At 37.1% G+C, this 27,850-nt stretch overlaps 2 protein-coding genes across 3 annotated transcripts in view; one reads left to right on the forward strand and one right to left on the reverse strand.

Annotated features, from left to right (window-relative positions):
* The first annotated feature begins 1,271 nt into the window (after positions 1–1,271).
* TIMMDC1 (translocase of inner mitochondrial membrane domain containing 1) lies at positions 1,272–9,722 on the forward strand. Of its 2 annotated transcripts, XR_011600392.1 has the most exons (8): positions 1,278–1,438; positions 1,637–1,802; positions 3,278–3,366; positions 4,617–4,684; positions 6,074–6,152; positions 6,749–6,859; positions 8,574–8,767; positions 9,232–9,722. XR_011600392.1 is itself a non-coding variant. In XM_070943717.1 (7 exons), exons 1-7 carry the CDS (start codon positions 1,278–1,280, stop codon positions 8,647–8,649), a joined length of 750 nt encoding a protein of 249 aa, XP_070799818.1. In that variant the 5' UTR covers positions 1,272–1,277; the 3' UTR covers positions 8,650–9,722. The 2 variants fall into 2 exon arrangements, 1 of the variants encoding a protein (XP_070799818.1); XM_070943717.1 differs by having other exon boundaries at positions 1,272–1,438; positions 8,574–9,722.
* A 4,783-nt stretch (positions 9,723–14,505) lies between these two features.
* The window catches only part of LOC139316147 (programmed cell death 1 ligand 1-like), a 43,480-nt gene continuing 30,135 nt past the window's right edge, over positions 14,506–27,850 (reverse strand). The window contains exons 5-6 of the mRNA XM_070942683.1: positions 21,173–21,275; positions 14,506–14,574 (exon numbers count right to left, since the gene is read on the reverse strand). Of these exons, the coding sequence (XP_070798784.1) occupies positions 14,562–14,574; positions 21,173–21,275 (116 nt within the window). The 3' untranslated portion in view covers positions 14,506–14,561. The remainder of the gene's footprint in view (positions 14,575–21,172; positions 21,276–27,850) is intronic.

Here is a 27,850-nt window from a genome sequence, read left to right on the forward strand (position 1 = left end):
ATCTGAGTTTAAAAGAACCAAAAGGGAGTCCCATTTAGATCCACACAATACAATAAACCTAAAATGTTTAGGTTTTAGGCCTAAACATTAAAGAACTTTTCATTGGGATTCAAATGCTATGACTTTCACGCTGAGTCGATGGTTTGCACACAGCCTAAACATCTTTTCCAGCTTTAATCTTCCACCTTTATGTAGAGGTTGCTTCAGGCTATTACTATGCTAATGGTTGAAAGTATATTAATCAAAAGAATTATTCCATTTTGAACTTGTATGAGTTCTGGGTATCTGTGTTACATTTTCTGCATTAATCAACCACTACTATATTTAGGAGAAATTTTATTAATTTAAAATAGGACAGGCAATCTTCTCAGAGTGGTGAGCTATCAGTTCCCTGGCAAGTGGAGTGCACAGGGTTGAAGGGGGGGGGGGGGGTCTTGGTGCTCTGTGATCTGGGTTGTTTCTCTGCAGATGTTTCATTACCAAACTAAGTAACATCCTTGCAACCATAAATGCAACACATTTTAAAGGATGCAGTACTGATGAAAAGCTGTTCACCTGTATTGGAATGGGATTAAGAGGCAAAACATGTTTTAAGCTTTTCCAATATAATGCTCACAAACTGGTTAACAACAGATTTTTGTCCACTGAGTCTTGATTAAGCAGAAAACCTTTTGAAGGATGTTCTGCATTCCCGTCTCAGAGATGAGATGTGGAGGGGGTGGAAAATGCAGCGTCAAACCAGTAACACAAATTTAACCAGTAGAACTCAAAAGTTGAAAAGTGGGACCAGATGTAATTACGGAAATCACAGATGCAAGGAGGGAGTTTCGGTGTTGGACAGAAAAAGTTTGAAAGGCTAAGAACAAAGACCTGGCTGATGAGAAAAGGAAGAATAAAGGGTATTTTTGTTTTATTTTTTTCCGATTAAAAAGAATAGAGATGGCACCGAGGATAAAAAATGACGTATTTCTAACCGCAGGCAGATAGAAAGGGGAGAGGGGAGGCAAGAGAGAGAGAGGAGGACGGAAGGACTTTCATCGTTGTTGTATTTTAAAGAGTCAGTGCGGGAACCATGCTATTTCTAAAGATAAAAAATAAAAATAAAAATACCGCCCGCTTTTCAGCGCCGGTTCTTTTTCTACGCTTCGTTTCTCCTACGGGGTACGAAGAGGGTGCACTACGTCCTCCATTGCGACAGAGCGGCGCTCTTTTCTTTTCGAGGTGTCAATGCTTAGAAGGGAAACTCGCCAAGACTTCCCGGGCAAGTGCCGGCAAATATGGAGCGGCCGGGAGAGAGGACGGAATGGCCGCTGACAGGGTTGGGTAAAGAAAACGCCGCTCCGGTCCCTGAGCTGTTCGGATCGCTGGAGGGCTCGGCACCTTCGCTGGAGTCCCCGGACTCGGGCTGGGAACGACTTCGAGAGCTCTTTCGGCGAAAGTGAGTGCATAGCCGAGAACAGCCTTAGCCTTAGAACTCCAGTGGGCGGCGGCAGGGAACGTGTATAATTCAAGAATGAAATGCCTTTTTTCGAAATCAGACCCCAGCCTCGCTCTGCAGTTATTATTCCAAAGGACATGGATAATTTCATTAAACAGTTTCTGAATACGTTTCCTGAAACATTTTTTTTGTTTGCAGTGAACAACAGGAATACCCAGAAGAATCTATCTATATCGTTAAAGCAACATTTACAGCGGGTATTGTTGGCTTTGTCTATGGCGGTGTACCTGGATATGTAAATGCCAAAAAACAGTACTTTGAGCAATGTGGAGGACAACTCTATCATAATCGGCTGGATGCTGTGGTATGGACACATATATTTGACAAAAATAGAACGGACATTTAACTGTAATCCTTTAAATAGTTTTCTTTCTTTTTTTGTTACTTGGTGCCTTGTATATGAGAAACAAAAATGAGAAATCAAGCACTACAGAGGGACATTTTATGCAATATATTTTCACTGACATTTTTGAGTGAAAATTTGCAAATCACATATTAAAAGAATACATTATTTAATATATATATATATAATATATACATACATACATATATGTGTGTGTGTCTTTGGTTATTCGGGTTTTCTCCCGTGTAAAATTGGAAGTGTCTTGGCGACGTTTTGACGAAGTCTCATTCGTCATCTTCAGGCTGGTGTTTTAAGCTTCGTCCTTCTAGAGCACGAAGCCGAAAACAACAGTCTGAAGATGACAAATGAGACTTCGTCAAAACGTCGCCAAGACACTTCCAATTTTACGCGGGAGAAAACCCGAATAACCAAAGACCTACATACAAACACCCGCGAAAACCTCAGAAAACATATATATAGATATAGATATAGATGATATAGATATAGATATAGATATATAGATATAGATAGATAGATAGATAGATAATATTCATTAATATATACATTATTTGCACCTTAGTTTATTTATGGTGTTAAATTCAGTTTACAATTAACAGTAAAACTTTTTAGTGATCAGGTTTATGTAATATTATGTAACTTCCAGTAATGGAAGTTTGGACGGTATACATTACTTTTACAAAACAGACAAAACAGAAAGTTGTGTATGGAATTTATAGAGTTTTTGTGTGGTTTCTACCATGTTTCTCTGAAAATAAGACCGAGTCTTATTTTCTTTTAGGCTTGAAAATGAGCACTTGGGCTTATTATTGAGGCGGTCTTACTTTTTTTGAGGTGCAGCAGGCCAGACTCAGTGAGCTGGACACACCATCGCCTCCATTCTGAACCTTCAATGTTTGGACTGGAGGCTTTTTGGCGAAAATGGGGAGGGGGATTTTCCTGCCTGTCATCCATTCTTTGACCTCAGCACAGACTGAGGGTAGGATGGCAGGCAGGAAAATCCTCCTCCCCATTTTCCTCCCGTTTGCCAAAAAGCCTTCTGTGAACCTCCCAAAAAGAGGGAAAAAGCAAAGCAGCTGTCCGCAGAGCTGCTGTCTTAGGAGAAGCGGCCCAACAAGCAGAAGTGCTATGCCCAAAAAGAGAAGGGCAAAAGTGGTATTTGCGCTGCCCAAGGAGCCAGCGGGCTGTAGCTGCAGCTGGACAATTCTCCCTCCCCGCGCCGCTACTCATGCTGGCCACGGCCATTCCCCGGGCTTATTTTCGGGGTAGGGGTAATATTAGGCCCACCTCTAAAAAATTAGGGTTGGGCTTATTATTGGGGTGGTTGTGTTTTTGGAGAAACACGGTACTTTGAGTTCACATTACTAATGGATATAGAATGCCTTAACATCATATACTTTTGCTTACTTTCTCCAAAGCAATCTATGCAACGTATAGCAAACAGGGGATTCATTCGATATGGTTGGCGGTGGAGCTGGAGAGTTGCTGCTTTTGTGGCAATATTCAAGTAAGTGTATTTTTTGTTATCTATGGGAGAAGAACAGGAGGCTGTGTTCATGATACATGATCTTACAATTCAACAATAGCCTATAATTCTAGGATAATATTGTAATTTATGAATATTAGATGCAAAATGGTTACTGTGTCTCTTCTACTGTTTCTGCATTTCTAATTCTCTTTTAGTTTCTCAGTAACGTATTTCTATTCTCAAATATACTATAGAGAAAAATAAAATTAAAATAGACTAAAAACTAAGTAAAAGTCAGGGCTTGGTTATGTCTTCTGCTTCCAAAAAGAATTATCTTATAGTTTTCTTCCAAGAAAAAATAAAAGAAGATTGCCAAAATCAAGAGAAATTTGTAAAAGTGTTACTTTTGTGAGAATATAGAGACCACTTGGAGATCTGACTGGCATTGTTATAGATCCTTTGTACAAATCAGTTTTCTGATTCCACAGTCCTAGAATGTTAGCTTTCTAAAAAGAGTGGTTACATTTCAAATTGGCCCTAAGTCATTTGCTTCCTAGAAGATAGCCCGATTTCTTCCCAGTGCAAATACTTATTTGCAAGTGGCCTCATTATTTAGGTTCTGTTCCAGCTCAGCAATTAATGGTGTCAGGACCTTAGATAACAAGTATCATATACACACAAATAGAATGAAGGGGGCAGATGTGCAAACTGGCGAAGAGTCTTCAAGATTGAATTCAGGAGGAACTGACAATTTTGGAAATAGGATTTGTTAATATTTAACTTTTTTTTCTACCTAATATTTCTTTGAAACATGATCATGTTAAGTCCAATGTTTCTTCTTGAAAATAGAAATGCAATGCATTATTAAACAATAAAACCATCATTATTAAATTTTAATATTCTTATCTCATTTTGCTAAATTACTCCATATCCACAAAGTAGAATTTCACATTCATTATCGCAAATAAGATCTACATTATATATGAACTTCCCTCTGGGTAGATATTCATGAAGATGAAAAATACAGTTACTATGTCTTGTGAATTATGCTTCAAGCCATAAATATGTTCAGTGAGAAATAGATTTTTTTATTGATATGTGAACTCTTAGGTAAAACATTACACAGTATATAATTATATATTTCATACCATACCATTTAAGAAAATATGTATTTTATTTGCAAATTACAAAAATACCTAGCCAGAAAAATAACAAGCCAATGTTTTGACTTTTCAGAATTTTTTCCTAACCTTCTTCTTCTTTCTTGCATATTATTTCTCTCCTTGCAGCACAGTGAATACTGGCTTGTCTGTATATCGTGATAAAAGTACCCTTGGTCACTATACCATTGCTGGAGGTAAGAGAAAATTAACATCAGAGTTATTTTTTGATCTGTGTTATATTTTGAGTTATTCAGATACTCAAAAATATATATCCCATAGATCTTGATCTAAATGTTCTGTGAGTATAAACTGGCTATTTGGAAACTGCAGCAACCCTTTGATATAGAAAGGCTCTGCCGAAGTTCTACTGAAGTTTCCTAAAAAAATCTGGTAACTAATAAGATAAATCAAATATTTTATTGTGGCCTTCTCCATAATCTGCTTTTATTTCAGCTTGAGTTGTGCAAGCATCCCGTAATAATTTATATGCTGAAATGAATGGTGTTTTCTTACTTTTTTACTTACTGCTTTGTAAATTGAAGTAACATTGCTTCCAGATATTACTGACAACACCTTTAAATTTTTGAAATTACTCACTACAACTTTCAGTTTCAATGTTCAAGGATACTGGATGCTGAAAAACCATAAATCCTTCATATTGTTGTATGTACCACACAGTCACATACACAGTATAGCAGAAGATATCATGAGATATTACAGCTTTCCTTGGTTGTTGTTCTTTTTTTTTTTCAGGTTTCTGAAAAAGAAAATCTAACACTTATAGTTACCTTCTCTAATGCCCAATTATAGTAATGAACTGAGTTGAAATTTAGGTTTGTTTATTATTTCCGCTATGTACCTATTGAGTCCAGAATTTTCCTAACACAGAATGAAGCATCAAATTGATCCTGGAATCTGCTGCTTCATATATACATCTGGAGGGAAGTGCTATTTTCTTTTTCACCGAAATGAGGTCTGCTAGCCGTTTCCACCTGAATATGCTGTTGGGGACAACTTTTTACAGTTAGTAGTTGTAATATGGGAAGTAATATTAGCAGAAAAAAACGTAGAAACAGTATAATCATTTTTACTACATAAACGTTTGTACAGTTTTTTAAAAGAAGCTTGGTAGAAAAGCCATGTTCTAAGTTTTTTAAGTAATGGCTGCACTATTGAATAATATATTGAGATAGGACATCCATATGTATACACCAACATTCTAATATTTCTTCCATACATATCCAACTATAGACAGACAGACAGACAGACAGACAGACAGACAGACACACACACACACACACACACACAAGGAGAGGGAGAGATAAAGAGAAACTTTTAAAGATATACATACAGCCCTATAGATGTGTATGGGTGCATACTATCTGTGCCTTTAGTGTTTGTTGCAGAAGATGTTGCCCTGATTAGTAAAAAGTAGATATTTGGCATTGAATGTATGATGTGTACAGCCTTGGAGTTACATTTCACTAGACTAGATGAGGATAAGCAGGAAGTAGAAATGACTTAATAGGCACCTTAGAGTACTGAGATTGAACTTGCTTTGTCTGATTGTATTCTATTTCTAGCTTGTACCGGCAGTTTATTCAGAATGAACTTGGGCTTGAGAGGTCTGATTGGAGGCAGTGTTATTGGAGGAGTCTTGGGGTAGGTGGCTCAAAAAGTGCACACGCGTTAAACCATAGCAGTTATCTGTATTGCTACCTTTCAGTTCATGTATTTTGAATGACATTTAAACTTTCATGTAACAATTTGCTGAATTTTGCAAAACAAAAAAAATTCTTTCTCATAAATATGCTGGCATACTTGTTTGTCTTTTTTGCTTCTGTAGAGTTTTTTTTTAACTTACACAGTCTCGTTAAATAATCTTTTTTCTACCAGTGTTAAAATGGATAGCAGTGTAAACTGTATTTTAAATAACATCAAGCATTTTTAAACTAGAGGATTCATTGGTCATTCATTCTGAGACAGCCTTTTAGCTTAGAAAGTTCATTATTTAATGGGGTAGTTTCAATATTTTAAATGGAGATTTAGGAAAAATATTGTATATGAAGATGATTTGATTTTTATAATGGATTATACAATTTGGCTTAATTTCCCACAATCCTTTTAAAAGGAAAAGGTTTAGGAAAGAGGCAGAGATTTAATCCTAGCAGTTATTGTCTGATCCTTTCATTACCATAATTCCTGCTTGTAGCTTGCCCCACATAGCTACATTTATTTCCTCTGGTGTTTTTTGGCAGTGGCTCTCTGGGAACATTACTAATGGGACTGCAAAAAGTTGCTGGAGAAACTTTTATTGAGAGAAAGAAAAGGAAGAAAAGTGAGCTACATGCATTAAAGATCGGAAAATGGTAAGAAACCAGAGTTATTCCTTTATATAAGAAAAAGCTGGGTCTCAGTCTGCATAACTCACAGGTCCTTGCTACTTCTACAATAATGTGACTTGATATTTGTATGCAGTCAAGTATGCAAATGTGATACTATGTGTAGCATGACTTTGTTAAAGAATTTATATATTTTGACTCCGGCTCCATTTGTTCAGTTGATAAAAATATTTTACAAAGTAAATTATGCCAAACCATTTGTTTGTCTTTGATAGAATAAGCATAAGTACCTAACTAACAACTTATATAAGGTAGTTACTCTTTGAAGTGAGATAAGTATTCTTGATGATTAACTTTAAGTAATACAGCAGGCAGTGGAAATAAACTTGACAAGGTTGATTTTAAACTTGACAAGGTTGCAAAAAAAATGGTCTTATCAGTTCAGGTAGTCATGGTTTAACATTCCTAATTGGGAATGTTAATTCCTAATTGGGTCCAGAATTTCCATCATTAAACAAAGTGGTTGTTAAGCAAAATATCATATAACTGTACCACTTAGCGATGGTACTTCCGGTAGTCTCAGTTGTGTGCTTAGACGAGAACTGCACTGCTGAGGACCTCTTGCTTCTCCTGCTTTGCCACTCTTATCTTCACTTCAACTGTCCTCCCCCATTTCCCCCACCTCTATCTTTTTGACTGCTCTGTACTCCACTGCCTCTGCCACCCCAAGCTGATCTTCTTTGACTTCTTCCTTCTGCTGCTGAGTTGTGCCCAGAAGGCAGCTGCTGGCCTTTCACAATGTTCTGACTTAGGCTTCCTGAGCCAGTAAAACACATGAGTAGTCCCAAAAAGCTGTTTTATTTTAACAGCTATTAATTCTGTTCATTCACAAATGAGTCCCAAATAGTTGTAAAGAGTTCTTCGGGATAAGGCTGATAATCACCCACCTTTATCTCCCTTGACACGCTGCCAAAGACCTAATTGGCAAAGCCACATGGAGTCCAGAATCAAACAGAGCTTCAGACTTTAAACTGAATAGAATTATCAACGTTGCTTCCTGCAAAGGCCCAGGTGCCTTTGCTCCTCTTTTAAGTCTTATGGGAGGCGCCAATAATCTCCAAGCCCTACTCCCGAGTTATCCCTTTTGTTTTAACTGTTCTTGCCTTCTGGCAGCTCTGCGCATGCGCACACTGGGAACAGGCTCCCCCTGTTCCTCTGCCTCCCTGAGGTCTGACTCTGGAGGCTCTGGAGGCAGCACATACCTCCCAGATGGCCCTTTCTCTGCCTCCGACACAGAGCCCTCGTCTGAGCCTTCCCCAGACTCCAGGACTGGCCCATGTTCCGCCCCAGCCTCCTCACTGTCCGACTCTGCTGCCAGCTCCACAGACTGCTGGCGGACCACAACACACAAGGCTTTCCTGAGGCCTCCCTGACATCATTCAAGAGACCATATGAGGCCTCCATAGTGTCTTGCAAAACTGAACAAAATTCCTGGGAGACCTCACAGAGGGTCGGCAGCTGGGAATGCCTCTTCTGAAATATGTAGTACTACTAGTATCTACAATTTAAAGAGAGGGTCGTCTGGGAGCAAAATCTACTCTTCATATTGAGTTATATGTGGAAAGATTGGCTTTTTTGGAGACAGCTTTTAAATTCTTTTCTAATATTAGACATTATAAAAATATATGTACAATTATGTTTGTTATTATCCACGAATATTGAAGCCTTTTTCTTGGTTTAGGGAAGCCAGTCTTGAGATCCCTGAAGATATTTCAGAAGGAACAGATAATATCCTACAGGAAAAAGGTGGCAGATAATCTCGGAAATTCAAGTTTAAAAATGGACCAGGAGCCCTTTGTTGGACGGAGAGTAGTTTAAATACCTCTTGGACACATAATTAAATATGTGCAGGTGACAACAGAACAACTTTTTGTGGTGAAAACAGTAACTTTAATTTCTTTAAAAAAACATAAAGGTGTATAAAAATAATTCCTGGGAATATTCATATAAAACACAAATTCTTAGAAGTACTATTACTGCTCCCTTAACTATAAACAAAATCAGTAAATATATTTGAAAAACTGTGGCTTTTGTTCAGTTTAGAGCCCATAGTGTAAAAGAAGTTTGAAACACTTATGTCTCAATATGTACCTTATATCAAATCCTTATAGTAAGCCAGTACCTCACATTCCCAACACTTCTTTCTAGACAGAGTTGTCTCAAACTCCTTTATTGCTTAGTGCCACTCCCCTGCAGCCAGTGATAATGAGCTGAGTTTATTCTATTCCTGCAATTATTACTTAGGAAATAATTATCTCATTTGAATGAATGTTAGGAAAAGAAAATATTTCTATGTTCGAGCAATCTCATCCAGCTCTGTTTTGACTTTCCCATTTTAGCAAACAACCATGAGATGAAGATGAATAAAAAAACATTTCTCTCAAATATGTAAACTGGTACTGGCATCTAATTAGTGCATCAACTGATTTTTTTTGGTCATAAATATGGCAAGGAAGGAAACTACATACCACAGTGAGTGATTATGTGAATTAGTTCATGAAGAATTATGATTGTTAAGTTTGTTATTCTTCGAGCCTATTTCAGCTGACCCAGTCATATTTTATTTGCAAGATAATGATTTCAAACATGTTTTCAGAAATAATGCATAAAACATTTAAAACTGTTCTATTATATGGGTTGCAGTATAAAAGTCAGCCATTTTATACATTACACCGAGGAACAGAACTAAATCACTTTATATTTCCTATATAATTTATAAGGTGTGTGAAGATTTTTGTCTCAACACAGGTTTTAGTCAAGTGCCATTTCATATCCCGTATTTAAGAAGCTTAATGTGAAAATGGGAGAAAAGGTGCTAGAAAATATTTGGGGCAGCATAAAAATGCATTCTTAGAAGAAGGTTGCAGGAAAATCTAGGTAATTCAGATGAAATGACTGATGGAAAAGGTTGTATTGTATTACATCATTGAAAGAAGAAATGTTATCTACATTAAAATTCATCTGCAAAGCACTTGTTAATAAAGGGAAGAACATTTCTTCTTCCAGTGCTGTAATATAATACAACCTTTTCCATCAGTCATTTCATCTGAATTATCTAGATTTTCCTGGAACCCTCTTCTAAGAATGCATTTTTATGCATTTACTTTTTTGAATAACTTTTTTGAAATCAGGAAAATTGTGGATTTCAAAAACGGTAGCAATAAATAGTCATGAGCATGTTGTCTCTGTTTCGTAATATATGGATGACCCCCATTCAGTAAAGAAAATATCTATAAGCGTGTATACATATATTAATCACATAATATATATACATTATACATTATATATAATGTGAGTCAATCACACGCACACACACTATAGTGTGATTGACACATTAAACATATGTAATATGTGTACACACGCTTATAAATAGATACTTTTCTATAAATATTTAATTGTCTCATTTTCATAGTGAAGTAAACTTGATGAAAGTCTTGGCATTAGTCCAGCAGTCCCCAAACTTTCTGGCTCAGTTAATCGGGGGAGGGGGGGTTTCGTGCGCACACTGCTTGCACAAATGCAGCTTTGTGCACTCACCCACCGCTTGGAAAGCCCAGTTCTCAAGGTGCTGGGCCACGGACCGGGGATTGGGGACCCCTGAATTATTTTGTACTTTACAGATTTATAATTGTATAAAATGGGAGAAATATTTTCACTATAATTGAGGGTTTGAAACAATTGCTTCTCAGAAAGTTCCAAAATGACTTATGAACTGCCTAAAATTTAATGAAGAGGCATTGATAAGAATTTTTTATCAGAATCACTGTCTCCTGGTTGAATTCTCAAAATTGTTGATTGAATGAAACTATTCATAAAGGGAAATATAAAAGCTTAATGGAAAGAAAATTATGGAATACAGTTGACTGTTCAAAAGCAAAACCTTTGAGAAAGTATCTACAGTGAGATGTGAAATCAAGAACCATTTTCAAATGAAACTGGAATGTGGTATTTGTTACAACTCACCTGAATTAAAGTGTAATAATTAGTGTGTCTTGAATAATTTATGTTCACATTTTTACTTTTTAGCATATCCTGCTCTCAACTTAATATTCTTTCCCTTCCTGCTTATTTAAATGATTTTTATGACCACTCATCTCACAACGACTGGGTAGCATACAGGGATTAAAAAAAGCAACTACTACTGATAACCTATGACACCTAAGATAAATAAAGAAAATAATAAGGTGTAAAGAAAATAATCTTACACTTAAAACCAAAAAAACTAAAGAACTTATAATTGACTTCAGGAGGAAGAGAGATATACATTTACCATTTTACATAAATGGTGAGGAGGTGGAGAGGGTTGGTAGTTTTAAATTTCTGGGCATTTATATCTCGAAGGACCTCTCATGGACTATGAATGTTAACATGCTTGTGAAGAAGGCACAGAAGAGGCTGTACTTCCTGAGAAATGCTCAGGAAGATAAATCTATTCAGCATCTATTTCTGTCCTACTATCGCAGCACCATTGAGAGTGTCCTGACATACGGCACTCTTGCATGGTATGGGAGCATCTCTCTAGCAGAAAAAAAAGCTCTACAGAGAATCATTAAAACTGCCCAGAATATCATCGGGCTCCAGCTACCAGCCCTGGATGACATCTTCGAATCTCGCTGTTTAAGGAAGTTGCATAACATTCTCAGAGACTCTTCCCATCCTGCTTACAATCTTTTTGGACTGTTGCCTTCTGGCAGAAGATACAGAACAATTAAAACTCGGACCACATGTTTTTTGAATAGTTTTTATCCCAGAGCTGTAATTGCACTGAACAATGAACTAAAGGGCCACCATCAGTGAGCTGTTGGACAGTATTACTTGGTCTGTTGTGTGGATGTTTGGGTGGTTTAGGGGTGGGGAATTGTGGTAGGTGAGAGTGTGTTTGAGGATTATTATGTGTGTTGGACCTGGTCTTTGGGTGTTAAGTGAATTTCGTTGTATGGGTATACTGTGTATACATGTACAATGACAATAAAATAATAATAATAATAATAATAATAATAATAATAATAATAATAATAATAATAATTAATAATAATAATACATTTCACTCCCAACGAATTCAAGCCAATTTATCCAGCCTACAATAGTCCTTACATCAATGCTGCAAAAATTCCTATAACTATTCCTTACCCAGAAGATAACAAGTTACCATATTAGGACATTAGTTGGCATTCTGCAAAAAAAAAAAAAAAGTTAAGGGCAAAGAAATAACAGTTCACTCCCTTTATTAGGTATTAATAAAGGTTGTTACTTGTGTTCATTTGAGTTTATTCTTCATTTTTCTCCAGTGTTATTCTGGAGTTCTTCTGAAAACCAGGTGGCTCTTTGCGATCCATGTCTATAGATAACCCAATCCCTACCATTTAAGACAGTTTAGTATTTTCTAATTTTGTTGCATATCAAGGTATGATACCAGACACTATTTTAGTTCATTAAAATCCTGTCGCATAAGCCTGAGGCACACATTTAAAGCAGCAGTAAATTGATTATTCAGATGACCAATAAGATGTGGCTACAGCAATACCTAGTAATACAGCTTTAAAAGAACTTTTAGAAGGTTTTATTTATTTTTTAAAAAAATGGACACAATTATAAAAAAACTTTAAAAAATACAGAATGTACACTGACATATACATGCAGTAAATAAGAGTACATAAGCATTTCATTGCAATTATACATGTAATCTCTGCTAGTAGATGATGTATTACTAATGTCATTTCTGCAGCCCATTACATAGTTGGGGCCATATATTTATTTGTGTAATGTTGGAAAAATAGTCAAAATTGTCAGCATGGCAATGTCTAGTTTCTTTGTCTAATGTCAATTTCGATAAAGACTACAGTTGAAAAGAACTTGTCTCAAAATTGAATATGTTAATTACTGTTTCTAAAATGACTTGTTATAAGATACTGTATAAACATTTAAATAAAACAATCTTCACCATGATGAAATTTCAAAGAAATTCAATAGATCTGAAATATTTTTTGTTGCATAAAATGTAATCTAAGGTGTGTAGATATTTTTAGAATTGATGTCAACAATACTTTCCATTATATAGACTAATAGGAATATCAATTTATCCTGTTGCTCTGTTTAACCTATTGAGCTACTATCTTACATTGGAATCAGCTACTTTGTCAGATGCAAAGAATCAGACCATTCATAAGATTGCATCATAGAAGATTTATTCAAGCCTTTATACAAGAATCTAGTCAATTAATGGTCAGCACTAAATTGGTGCTAGATAAGGGTCAACGGAATTCAACGGGAACTGGACTTGGATTACTTGTGGCAATGCAAGAACGTTAAACTGATGATGCATTTAACTGTATTCCCAGTCTTCTATCCATATTGAATTGGTTAATCACTAACGGAATATAATATTTGTTCTTTAAAATGGAAATACTATTCAATGTTTTCATTATTAATTGATCAAAAGTATAAACCCTGCCTTCTATAAAAATTTGCATGTTGTTTATTAATTCTAGATTATTTTATAGCACCAAGTTACGTTACATAATTTCTTACATTGTTCAGCTTTCCAAGATAAATAAGCAGGGTTATTCATGTTCAAGTTCCATTTAAGGGAAGTTTTCAAAATGAAAAGCTACATTTACCTACGTAGTAGGCATACTATAATTCCTAGGAATTACAAAGTTTCAGAAAAATATTAATAGCCTGCATACTTCTATTAAATGCATGGAATTACTAGGACACATGAGAACATCTCGCTATTACTCTAAAATTCTACCTTGCAAGGATCAGTTCACAAAGACTTTTGGACTAATTGTAGATTTTTTCAGGGCACTACTTTACAGTACAGGATTTTTTATTTAAAAAAAAAAAGTTTTCCAAATTGCGCTGTACTCTGGTGATTATATGAGTACAAACCAGTGGTGAAATCCAAATTTTTTTACTACCGGTTCTGTGGGCCTGGTGTGGGTTGGTGGGTGTGGCAGGGGAAGGATACTGCAAAATCCCCATTCCCTCCCATTCCTGGAGGAAGGATACTGCAAAATCTCCATTCCCACTGCACTCAGGGGCCAGCCAGAGGTGGTATTTGCCGGTTTTCTGAACTGCTCAAAATTTCTGCTACTGGTTCTCCAGAACCTGCTGGATTTCACCCCTGGTACAAACATAACATTTTAATCATTTTTTTGTTGGGCTTATATACTTCTCCAATTGTTATTAATACCATGCATCCCTACCATGTTTTATAAATAAGACAAAAAACAGTTCATACAAAAAGGAGTCACAAAATCAGGTTATTTTTAGAAAAAAAACCCAATACCCTAGCATTAATGACAGACAAAACCGCAGCGCAACAGACATCTCAGTTTTCCTCACAGCAGTTTGAATGTGATTTGCACTGCTTTGTTTTTTTCCCCAGTTTTCCAATCTTGTTTTCAAACTTGAAAACAGTGTCTTCTTCTAACAGGACTACCATATAATTTTGTCTACAACTTGTCATTCAAGACTTTCTCAGATGCAGTCCTGATTAGCTTTCAAGTCCACACAAAGTTATCACCCATCTTCATGTATGTAAAGGGAAATCTTCAAATAAGTTTGTGGTTTATAGTCACCATTAAATTCTGTTAGGAGAATTCTTCATCCCAGTTCAGTATCAGAATCTCTTAACCAAAATAAGTCTGGAAGCTGCAACTCAAAATCAGGGTGGAGATCTGAGAATACAAAAAATGTAAAATACATGAATGGAGTTTGTTGCAAATTCAGAGGGGGAAAAACCTTGAATATCTAATAAAATAACATGAGAAGTTACGTGGTTTCACGTTTAATGTGACTTCATAGGTATGGAATGTTCCCATTAACCTTCAAAGTCTGGAATAATGCAAGGGATACAATACTGTGGAAAACTTTAATAAATCTCTGTCCTCTCCTAAATTATCATTAACCAATTCAAAACTGGGAAGAGAGAAACAGAGATTTATAAGTGGATCAAAACTCATTTCTTTATTTGTTTTTACTTGGCTCCATTTTTAGTGGAAATGAAACATTATTTAGGGTATATTGGGTATAGGGTGTATTGGGGAATTCAGATTGTTTTTCTTTTTAAGTTAGTTTTAAAATATTGCTGAATGTTGAAAAAGCCAGTAACAAAAATGTCTAATCCTTTCACCCTACATGTGTTTTTATGTTAAAAAATTATTCTTAAAACTGTTCCTATCCTACATGGGTAAAAGCTATATGTTGTGTGTGCGTGTGCGTGGGTGTAGATTATCTATCTATCTATCTATCTATCTATCTATCTATCTATCTATCTATCTATCTATACATACATACATACATACATACATACATACATACATATACACACACACCATACTTTTTGGAGTATTAGATGCACTTTGCCCCCCACCTTAAAGTGGATGAAAATTGTGGTGCGTTTTATATACCAAATGTTGCCAAAGCCCTGCCCATCCGCTGGCCCCTGCCCTTCAGCCATTTTTGGCCTCCACGGATCACGTTTTTGGCCTCCACAAACCCTGTTTTAGACCTGTTCCAGGCTGTGGGGATCGCCACAGCACATCTTCATCTATCGTCGCCTCTGTGCACACCCCGTTTTTTGCGTCTGCGTGTTGCATTTTTGGCCACCGATCCCCGCTGCCTGGAATCGGGCGAAAATGCGACACATGGAGGCCAAAAACGGGATGCATGGGGCCCAAAAATGCAACATGTGGAGTCGGTGATCGGCGGCAATATGCTGTGGCAATCCCCGCAGCCTGGAATGGGTCTAAAATGGAGTGTGCGAAGGCCAAAAGCTTGATGCGCGGAGGCCAAAACCACGACGTGCAGAGGCGGCGATGGGCTCGGGCCATCCACTCAGCCTGGAACAGCTGATTGGCGGTATTCCGGGAGGCCGATACCGGAATACCGGAAAACAGATAATCAGCTGTTTGTGCTAAATCAGGCTGTGATAACGTACTGAAGGTGGCCAGGCTGTTTGCTGCAAGGACGCTAGCCAAATGAATACTGATGGATGCTGGTAGGTAGAGGCAGATTTTTTTTTCTTGTTTTCCTCCCAAAAAACTAATGTGCTTCTTATACTCCGGAGCGTCTTATACTACGAAAAATATGCATACATACAGTATATTATAGAAGTGAGTACACCCCCTCACATTTTGTAAATATTTAAGTATATCTTTTCATGTGACAACTGAAGAAATGTAAGTATACAGCTTGTATAATAGTGTAAATATGCTGTCCTCTCAAAATAACGCAACATACAGCCATTAATGTCTAAACTGCTGGCAACAAAAGTGAGTATGCCCCTATGTGATAATATCCAAATGGGGCCCAAGTAGCCATTTTCCCTCCCTGGTGTCATGTGACACATTAGTGTTACTAGGTCTCAGGTGTGAAGGGGGAGAAGGTGTGATAAATTTGGTGTTATCGCTCTCACTCTCTCATACTGGTCACTGGACATTCAACATGGCACCTCATGGCAATGAACTCTGAGGATCTGAAAAAATGAATTGTTGCTCTACATAAAGATGGCCTAGGGCCCTAGACTATAAGAAGATTGCCAAGACCCTGAAACTGAGCTGCAGCACAATGGCCAAAACCATACAGTGGTTTAACAGGACAGGTTCCAATCAGAACAAGCCTCATCATGGTCGACCAAAAAAGTTGAGTGCCTGTGCATATCTCATGTCATATCCAGAGATTGGCTTTGGGAAATAGACATATGAGTGCTGCCAGCATTGTTGCAGAGGTTGAAGGGGGGGGGGGGTCAGCCTGTCAGTGCTCAGACCATATGCCACACACTGCATCACATTGGTCTGCAGGCTGTTGTCCCAGAAGGAAGCCTCTTCTAAAGATGACGCACAAGAAAGCCCACAAATGGTTTGTTGCAGACAAGCAGATCTAAGACATGGATTCCTGGGTCTGATGAGACCAAGATAAACTTATTTGGTTCAGATGGTGTCAAGTGTGTGTGGCGTATGTGTGCACAAAGTCTTTAACATCCACCAGCTCCGTGATGCCGTCATGGAGGAGTGGAAGAGGACTCCAGTGACAACCTGTGAAGCTTTGGTGAACTCTATTCCCAGGAGGGTTAAGGCAGTGCTGGAAAATAATGGTGGCCACACAAACTATTGACACTTTGGGCCCCATTTAGACATTATCACTTAGGGGTGTACTCATTGCCAGCAGTTTAGACATTAATGGCTGTGTGCATGGCCGGATTTTCCTATAGGCTAACTAGGCTTCAGCCTAGGGCCTCAAGATCAAGAGGGGCCTACACAGTGGTGGGATTCTGGGGGTTCTAGGGGGTTCGGCCGAGCCCTTTGTTAAATTGCTGGCTCGCCCGCCCCTCGCCTCCCACCCGCACGGCGCCAGCCTACCGTAGCCAGGGGTGGGCAATTGTGGCTCTTTTACAACCTGTGGACTTCAACTTCCAGAATTCCTGAGACAGCTTGGCTGTCTGAGGAATTCTGGGAGTTGAAGGCCACAGGTTGTAAAAGAGCCACAATTGCCCACCCCTTCCCTAGCCTGAGTTCTGCTGCCTGGGATCCACGTGGGCTGCCACGTGATTCCCCACCGGATCCGGACGCAAGAGAGCAGGATGGAGAAAGCCGCTTCCATGCCTTCACTCACCCTCACTCTCTGCCGTTCGCTTACCCCGCCCACTCCCCATCTATTGCTGCCTCCGATGGCTAGAGGAAAAAAAAACTTCAAATTCTTGCCGCGGGGCTTCAAAGGGCCGCCCTAGAGCCAGTGCTGCAGCCAAACCCTTTGTTAAATTGCTGGCTTGCCCCGCTCCTCCGCACCACTATTTATTGCCAATAAATAGTGGTGGGCGAGGGGTGGGGGGAGCCAGCAATTTAACAAAGGGTTCGGTGTTTTTTTTGTAATTTTATTGGCCCCCGGAGCTTCAGCATAGGCTAATTAGCCCTTGATTAGATCGGCTCCCGACCCCCAGATGATTTGCTCTCAGCTGTTTTGCTCACGGATCTGCTCCTTGCTTGCAAAGAGTGCTGATTTTTTCCCCCCTAGCTATACTGAAAAACGAAAGAGAAAGTAAAGCAGGCTGTTGGCTTTGCACGTTGGAAAATTAGGCAGGCAGATTTCTTTTTCCTCACCAAAAAAGGTAGGTGCAAACAACAGGAAATTTAGGGAAAAAGAGGAGATTTTAAAACACAAAAGAAAAAAAGCTCTATTTAACTAGGGAATTGTAATAATTGAGATACTATTAATTGTATATTGTGTTGAAAGCAGAAATGGTTAAGTTGTGGTTTGGAGGAATATATGGGGGAAATTATTTGGTTTATTATTATTGGTAAATATAATTAATTGATTTGTAAGAAATTGGATTGCATGGAAATAATTGGAATATTCATGTTCATATTGATAAATATACAAAAAAGATAGTTATATAACTAATTGATTTATATTAAAATGTTGAATTCATATTAAACAACTGTAATATTACATAATTAACCAATGTGAGGATGGATATAAAAATAGATGACAATGGGAAGGGGTATAATATAGAGTAGAAGGGAAAAATTGAATTTGATTAAGATTAGAGATGAGAATGAGGGTAATATTGGTTTTTTTAAAAAATAGATGAGGAATAAATATGGCAAAAAGGAAATATAGAAATTGTAAATTTAATTGAAATGACTAAACACTGTTTAAATTTGTGAACCGGCCAAATACTCTGTTCAAAGAAAATACATTGTATGTTTGTATGTGTGTTTCTAATTATTGTTATTTATTCATATTTGTTCTCTTTTATTCTTTAAAGTTTAACAATTCATTCTTTATCTTAATATCTTTATATTTGTTTGGGGTTGGCTTTCTTCCCTTTCATCTTTTTTATTGTACAGCAATCTTTCTCCTCAAACCTACCACCTCTCTTTTCTTTCCTTCTTACTTTCTCTTCCTCCCCCTCTTCTTCTCCTCCCTACTTCCTCTTCCTTTCTCCTTCTCCTCCTCTCTTCCTCCCTCTCTCTCCTACTCTAATTTCCCTTCCCTTCCTTCATCCCTCTCTATTGCTGTATCCTTTTATGCATATGGACTACTCAGAGGGCTGAAAAAGTTATTTCTGACTGGTCCTCGCACTTTTGATCAGTCCTCGAACTTACGACTGTCCTCACATTTTACATTTTTGCCCTATCTTGTCACCATGGTGAAGAGAAGCAGTTGTGAAATGAGTGACATGGTTGTTAAGAAAGCTGCACGGGCATAAATGTGAGGATGGTCATAAGTGTGAGGACCGGTCAAAAGTGCGAGGCCCAGTCAGAAATGACTTTTTTCAGCCCTCTGGGTAGTCCTTTTGTGCATATGGACTACTCAGAGGGCTGAAAAAGTTATTTTTGACTGGTCCTCGCACTTTTGACCAGTCCTCGAACTTACGACTGTCCTCACATTTTACGTTTTGCCCTATCTTGTCACCGTGGTGAAGAAAAGCAGTTGTGAAATGAGTGACATGGTTGTTAAGAAAGCTGCACGGGCATAAATGTGAGGATGGTCATAAGTGTGAGGACCGGTCAAAAGTGCGAGGGCCAGTCAGAAATGACTTTTTTCAGCCCTCTGAAAAAAGTCTATGCACATAGCCACGCCCACCCGGTCACATGACGAGCTACCCACGCCTACACAGTCACGTGACCAGCTAGCCACGCCCACCCAGTCACATGATTGCCAAGCCACACCTCCAACTAAGCCACGCCCGCAGAACCTGTTGTTAAAAAATTGAATCCCACCACTGGTGAAAGGGCCTCATAAGTGGAATAGCCTAGGGCCTCTTTCAATCTAAATCCGGCCCTGGCTGTGCGTTGCATTATTTTGAGGGGACAGCACATTTACACTGTTATACAAGCTGTATACTCACTACTTTACATTGTAGCCAAGTGCTATTTCTTCAGTGTTGTCACATGAAAAGATATACTTAAATATTTACAAAATGTGAGGGGGTGTACTCACTTCTGTGACATACTATGTGTGTGTGTCTATGGGGGAGGGAGGGAAGGAAAGAAGGAAAGGTATAAATGAATAAATAAAATAAAAATATAACTGAAGAGTTGAAAAGAGCAAAATTCTAAGGTTCTAAGATTTACACTTCTGTGGTCAGTAGCACACTCAGGAACCTGATGTCCAAACTATGGATAAAATGTAAGCAGGATTCTCAGTAAGATTCAAATATTTCTTTCACTTAGCCAAATCTCATAAAATTATCCAGAAAAGTTTTGATTCAGTGTATTCAGGTATTCAGTACCTGAAAATATTAACTTAACAGAATATGAAATTTTAGTAGTTATTTTGTATTCCATTGAATAATTGGTAACCAAAGGCTGACTTGCTTGTTACAGTTTAGGAGGAGGCATATAATGTATTTTTTTTTAGTCTAAGGCTGTTACTTTAAAATTTTTATGCTGAAAGTTTTAAATAACTTTAATTGCTGTATGAAATTCTAAATTGCACTGTAGATAGTAGGTAGGTGTACAAGATTTGAATGAATGGCATGTAAAATATCTAATAAAATGCCATTGGACTCCCATATCACGCCAACATTTAATATACAAAAGAAAACATTGTTTCTATCTGCAAAGAATACAAAATTGGCTAGGAGAACTAAATAATTTTTTTAAAAATGATCTTAATAGAAATAAGTTAATTTAGATAAATGTGCTGAAAATGATTTAATGATATTTAATAACAAATCCAATATTCATTTCAGAAATAAAAAGCATGCAGGTTTTGTGAAAAATATATGATAGCAGTTAATGTCCAAAAGATGATGCCCAAAATATGTTCTCTACCACTATAATACAATATAATATACAATATGGAAACATGGATTTAAATTATACAGTGCAGTTATCAATTTGTTTAATATCCTGCCTCTAGTGTTTTCCACAACAACCATACACACACACACACACACACACACACACACACAAACACACACACACATATATATGTATATATATATATATATATATATATATATATATATATATATATATATATATATATATATATATATATATATATATATATATTCCTACATGTCAACTATTATACTATATTGGCTTGTATGGTGTGGGAGTTGAATAGTAAAATAAAGTTGTAAAAACAGTTTGACAATAGTTAGCAAGAGTGATGGTGGGCCTCTTTCTACCAAATGTGTTTATGGAGACCGGGAGCATCTTCTGTGAAGAGCTTAAAGGTGCAAGCGGAAATTGAAATGGGCTATTTCCAACTCTGATTCTATTTTCATTTGTTTAAGAGGACAATGCAGAGCACCAAGCTTACCTCCCCAGCCCTGAAGACGTCTGCCCACTAGATTGCTCCTCAAGTATCATTTCATCTGTTGCCAGTGACTGATGTGTGGTGGAGGACCTTGGATGCTTGTGAACTAGTGCAACAACAACAACAAAATTAAATCACAGATTTTTTTCTTATTTCAGTAAAACACAAAGAAATAAATCTGCCATTTGGATAAAAAGCTAAGTCTTAATCTGATCAAATAAGTAGTTCTACCTAGGAATGAAATCCAATTTTTTTTACTACCGGTTCTGTGGGCGTGTCTTGGTGGGCATGGCATGGCTTGGTGGGCGTGGCAGAGGAAGGATACTGCAAAATCCCCATTCCCTCCCCTGGGGGAAGGATATTGCAAAACCTCCATTCCCACCCCACTCTGGGGTCTGGGGTCAGTCAGAGGTGGCATTTGCATGAACTACTCAAAATTTATGCTACCGTTTCTCCAAACTGCTCAAAATTTCCACTACCGGTTCTCCAGAATCTGTCAGAACCTGCTGGATTTCACCCCTGAGTTCTACCAGTTTCAACATTATCTTACATTCTTTAGTAGACAGTTTCCCTTTTCCAAAATGAGAGGCTGTCTCAGTCTAGATGTATGTGTGTTATCAAATCACTTTAAGAAAGCAATTTTAGACACAATATGATGTGGGTATAATACATGTGCACTCTCTACAGACCTTACTCCTCGCACTATTACTGTTTTACCACTCTAGGTCTAAGGAAAGAATTTAATTAATACCAACCAGACTCAAGCTACAGAGTTGATGGGAGAGTATCTGGAAGGCAAAGCTTTGATCTTGTTATGCTCTGTTCCTTCCAATTCCAAATAATTTTTGGGTTATCTAACTGGATTTTCCATAGTGCTTTTCCTCTTCAATATATTTCCTTCTGCAGAATGTGCCCTTAAAAACCCCGTGTGTTTTCTTTTGGCTTCACCCAGGATCCCATAAAACTTAATTAGTGAAAATTGATCACCCCATTTTAGATTTACTGGTCAATTCTACTCTGGATGAAAACCAATAATATATGGTCTATCTTCAACAGCTCCCAGAGCTATTTAATCCATTTTAACTATAACACTTTAAGCTGCCTGCCAAGAATCTTCTCTGATCCTAATGTTTCATTCTGATAGTTGTAAGACTTCTTAATTTCATGCCACCCTCCTTTCGGCCTTTCTGTTCTTAACACTATGTCCTAAGAGAATCTAACCTACCTTCTATTCCCAGGTCCTTATCAATAAAATTAAGCATAAAAGTAAAGGAAGATATTTTGATTAGGTTATTTTTTAATTCTCCCACCATCCACTACAGAGTCCACACAGGGATGCTGATCTGTGACAGATTGGCACCAAAGCATGGCTGTCTGCTAGTTTATCACAGAGCACGTTTTCTTTTTTTTTAATCAAGTTTTTTATTTTATATTACATATACATATAAATGCGTGAACAGTATGACATCTGGGTGCCATACATTTCAGTACAGATAAAGTAATATTATTAATCATAGTTATCACATTCATCCAGCTTATACAGTATATATCTAGTAGTAATACAAATTTATATCAAATTATAATCTTTCATTATTTCATAGTATTTAAACATACATAATACTACCACCGTTCAGTTTCTAAACCTCCCTTATCACTGCACTTATCTTATTTTATAAAAATGTATATACTAATATTCTCCCTTTCTCTTATTTCTGTCTTTATTCTTTTATTCATTTCATCATTAAATTAAAAAATGTTCCCTTTGTATTGCAATACTATCCTTCAATATTTCATTGTTCAATATTTAAATATACAATTCTAATACCAATCACAATAGCCTTGGTAGTACAGTGGTCTAAAGCACCCTGTTATTAAGACCAGCTGCCTGCAATTACTGCAGGTTCGAATCTCGCCAGGCTCAAGGTTGACTCAGCCTTCCATCCTTTCTAAGGTAGGTAAATTGAGGACCCAGTTGTGGGGACAATAAGCTGACTTTGTATAAATATACAAAAGGATGAAGGCTATTGCTTAGCACATTTTAAGCCGCCCTGAGTCTCCGGAGAAGGGCGGCATATAAATCAAATTTAAAAAAAAAATTATTTAAACATGCAAATTAATTCAATTCATATTCTTTACATTCATCCAATCTACATGATTCCACCATTAATACACCTGTTTATATTAAAATATGTTCTTTCATCATTTTATTACTCATTATTTCACTTTATTCCATTGCAAATCATATTATTTAAACATACTCAATAATACCATTATTCAATCTCTAATTTCCCAATTTTTAATACTTAGTTCTTATTCATATTTCCCATATTTCCCTCCCCTCTTCAAATCTCTTTATATTAAAATACTGTCCTTCATTGTTTCATTGTTCAATGTTTCAATATACTATTCTAATGCCAATATTATTTAAACATACAAAATAATTCTATTGATATTCTTTGCTTTCATCCAATCTATATAATTCTGATATACACATTTATATTAAAATGTTCTTTTCGTTATTTAATTGCTCAACGTTTACCAATCACAATATTATTTAAGCTTACTAGTAATATCATCATTTAATCTCTAATTTTCCCATTTTATTATTACTTTTGTTTCATCATGTAAAGATATATATACAAGTAATCCTTCAACCTCTTATTGAACACATAGAACATCTCTGTTCTAATTTCTCCTCCTGCCACCATTATAAAAAAAAGAAAGAATTTTTTTCTTTCTTCTTTTTCCTACCCACCTTCTATCCATCATTTCTTGTCCGCATCAATACTTCAATTCTTATTCTTTTTTTGACTTGCTTCCCATATTCTTTTCTTAAATCTTTATCTCTGTCTGTATCTGTGTCTACATCCTGCCTAGTCAATCTAGGTGTTTCTCCCATCCCTACCCTCTTCCACTGTCTAGCTTTAAATTTATTAGCCCAGACCCCTGCCTCCCTTCCCCAAGTATCTTCCTGCTCCTCCCATTCTCTTTTCAGATCTCTTAGAATGTTTTCCGCTTGGTTTGATTCGTCAAACATTATTAATTTTATTGATGACTCCTCGTTATCTTCTTTTCATTGATTCCTCAATTCTGTTTTTCCCCTCTATTCCTTCTCGTAGCTCCTTCCTTTCCTGGGCATCTTGGTCACTGTATAATATTTTCCAATTTTTGATCTATGCTGTCCATTAATTCCATAATTGCCTTATGTTCTTTCTGTATCATATCCTTTATGCCTTGAAACATCCATTCCATCTCATTCAAAGTTCCGCTCATTACCTCCTTATGTTGCACCTTATCTTGTTTTAATAAATTCCACTTTTGGCCAATAGCCCAAGAACCATTTGTTCAAATCTGAAGATACTCTTCAAAGTATACGCTAATCACAGTTCTTTATGTTCCATAAGTAGTCAGTCAGTTCCATTTACATAGTCTAGGGAGTTATCCAAGCCTTTTTAAGTCACCTTTATAGATTTTATTTATTTATTTATTTATTTATTTTTCATATTTGTATACCGCCCTACTCCCGAAGGACTCGGCGGTGAACAGCCATAATAAATACAAATACATATAGAATTTAAAAACTATTAAGAAACAGATTAAGTAATTTAGGCTCAAAGATTAAAAACATCCAAATTTATCTAAAGAGGTTTAAAACCCAATTTAAAAGCCAGTTTAAAAGCCAATTAAAAAGGGAGAGTTAGGCCAGACCAGCTTGTTGGAATAGAAATGTTTTCAGGGCACGGCGGAATATGCGTAAGTCTTGGATGTTTCGTAACTCCGGGGGAAGCCCGTTCCAGATGGTAGGTGCCCCCACAGAAAAGGCTCTCCCCCTGGGGGCCGTCAGTCGACATTGTTTGGCCGACGGCACCCTGAGGAGTCCCTCTCTATGGGAGCGAACTGGTCGGTGAGAGGCTATTGGTGGCAGGAGGCGGTCTCGTAAGTACCCTGGTCCTGAGCCATGGAGCGCTCTAAAGATAGTAACCAAAACCTTGAAGCGCACCCAGAAGACCACTGGGAGCCAGTGCAGCTCGCGCAGGAGGGGGGTTACATGAGAGCGCCACATTGCTCCCATCACCACCCGCGCGGCCGCATTCTGGACCAGTTGGAGCCTTCGGGTGCTTCTCAAGGGGAGCCCCATGTAGAGAGCATTACTATAATCCAGGCGTGAGGTGACAAGGGCGTGAGTGACCGTGCGTAACGAGTCCCGATCCAGAAAGGGATGCAACTGGCGAATCAGGCGAACCTGATAAAAAGTCCTCCTGGCTACGGCCGTCATATGCTCTTCAAAAGACAGCCGTGAGTCCAGGAGGATGCCCAAATTGCGAACCCCATCTGTGGGGGCCAACGACTCGCCCCCAATAGTAAGAGATGGCACCAACTGACTTAATAATATGATTTAATATGATTTAATCATATAACTTAACATTTAGAGGTCACTTTAATTAAGTGTCTTCCTTGTTCTCACATTTAAATCTCCATTGGTCATAGGGTAGACGTATATAGTCCAGTAAATATTTTCACAGTCCTTTAAATGGGTATTCCCAGGTTTCTATATTTTCCTTTCACCAGCAGGTGGCACTCTCAGGTTAATTTTCAATATTTTTGCTAAAAATCTGGTTTTAATTATTTTAAATTGTAATTCAATTATAGAAGCAGTGTTAATATTTTAAATCCATAATTCCAGCATTTTAAATTGTCTTCCCAGTGTCATGTTTTTTCCAATTTGAGAGTCCAATTTCTTACTTTTTTGAAGAATTTTTTTCTCTCTCTTTAATCCTTTCCTTCTGGCCTGGTAGTTTTCTCAAAGTGTTTGATTTCCACTTTAACAGAAAGTTAAACTTTTGGGTTTAACTTTCAGGTAAATGGGGAGAACTCGGCATGGAGATGCGGAGACTCGCTTTCCATGTCCGATCTCGCTGTGATGCCAACCAGAAGTCACAGAGCACATTTTCTTGAATAGTCTTTCTGAATGGACAGGATATACTTATATAGGACTATTTAAAAATGAATAAAAATATTGTTCATTCAATGTAAACTGAGTGGAAGAAGTTATTTTTATTACATATACCTAACCCATATTATCTTGATGAATTAACCACACCTAAGCTACTCTTCATTTTTTTCTTTTAAAAAAATCTGCTAGCATAGCAATTTATCTGGGTCAGTGAGGCAAATTTGCAAAAAGAAGGCAATTAATCCAGATAAGAGGGTTAAATTCAGCCTTAAATAAACTCAATTGTTCCTAGAGTTAGATGACTCCATCACGTTAGCTGTATCCTGAGAATACTTAAATCAAGTCAGCAGCCCATGCTTGTACACCTAGTTCTCTGAGGAAAAGAGAACAAAGTGCCAGAAATGGGAAAAAATTGCATTATAGAATTCATTGCCAAAGCCCGGCAGTCCAAAACATATGTCCCAATACTTATGCCTTCAACAGTCAAGATATCAATTGCTCCCTGCCTGATAATAGGAAGTTGGCTAGTGAAATTTATAACCATTAACTCCAAAGCCAATTGACTTTTGATCTTAGAGTAATTGTCTACTGTCAGACCTTTACTAAGAAGATCCAATTAGGTTAGTGGCTTGCTGGGTTATTGTACATATTGTAAGAAGGACCTGTCTCTAGTTTGTAAAACATATGTGGTGGACTTTGACTAGCTTTGTGCCCATTCCTCTCCTTATATGGTAAACTAGTTAGTATGTAATAATAAAAAGTTTAGACAGGTTATCTTCTTCTAGATACAGCAAAAATGATTCCAATACATCTTCAGGATTAAACTTTTGTCAATAAAAGTTTTTATCTGGTGAGCAGCGATAAAATAGGCACTGTGGGCCTCTCCAGGCAGCTTTTAAAGTGGTGTAATGCTGCAAGTGAATAATTCTACAATTTTATTTGTCACTATGTTCCATGGAATTATTTCTGAATAATCATTGAAAGGATAGTGTTGTAAATTTTAGGGGAAAAACACAGCACTTGCAAATTCATTGTCAATTTATCTTAAAAATGCCGAATTCATAGAAGATTCTCATCTATATAGATCCAAACCATCTATAGTAAGTCATCATAAGTAATAATAATAATAATTTGTTTTTATATGTGGACTTTTGTTAACATGTTTTTTCTAAGATATATGCATTATTTATATTTGACAACCAATTCTTGTTTATACACATTAAAATGATGAAAACAAGAAAACTGTTTTGTTGCATCTGCTTCCATATTTTGCAAAATGCCTTTGCATAACACTAGGAAATGCAAAGAATACCTGCCTACATTATATATTCTAAAGCAGACCTCCAGGAGAATTTCCCTCTTTAACCACTACCCCAACAGAGATTCTAAACCAACATTCTCTGAAATCCACAGCTACATGAAAACAAAAGTATTTCACTCTTAAAGACCAAGTTTTATTTTCAAAATTGCAAATTAGTAGTTGAGGGGATTTTTAAACACTTGTTTACTTTTTGATACATAGGAAGAGAGGTTCCTAGAGGCAGAGACTTCCACAAACATTTCAGTCATTTTCTGCAAAAATAACAGGGGCTGTGGCACCATAAATACACACATATATAATTATTATGTCCTGAATTTTGATGAATTGCAATTCAAGCTCTGTCAGATATAATGGGCATCAGAGCAAAAACTATATTATAATAATATTCTGTTGTTTTTGAGCTTTT

The sequence above is a fragment of the Pituophis catenifer genome, unplaced genomic scaffold (assembly GCF_029215685.1).
Source record: "Pituophis catenifer annectens isolate HBS135680 unplaced genomic scaffold, rPitCat1.0.hap2 SCAF_4, whole genome shotgun sequence".
In the NCBI taxonomy this organism is placed as follows: Eukaryota; Metazoa; Chordata; class Lepidosauria; order Squamata; family Colubridae; genus Pituophis; species Pituophis catenifer.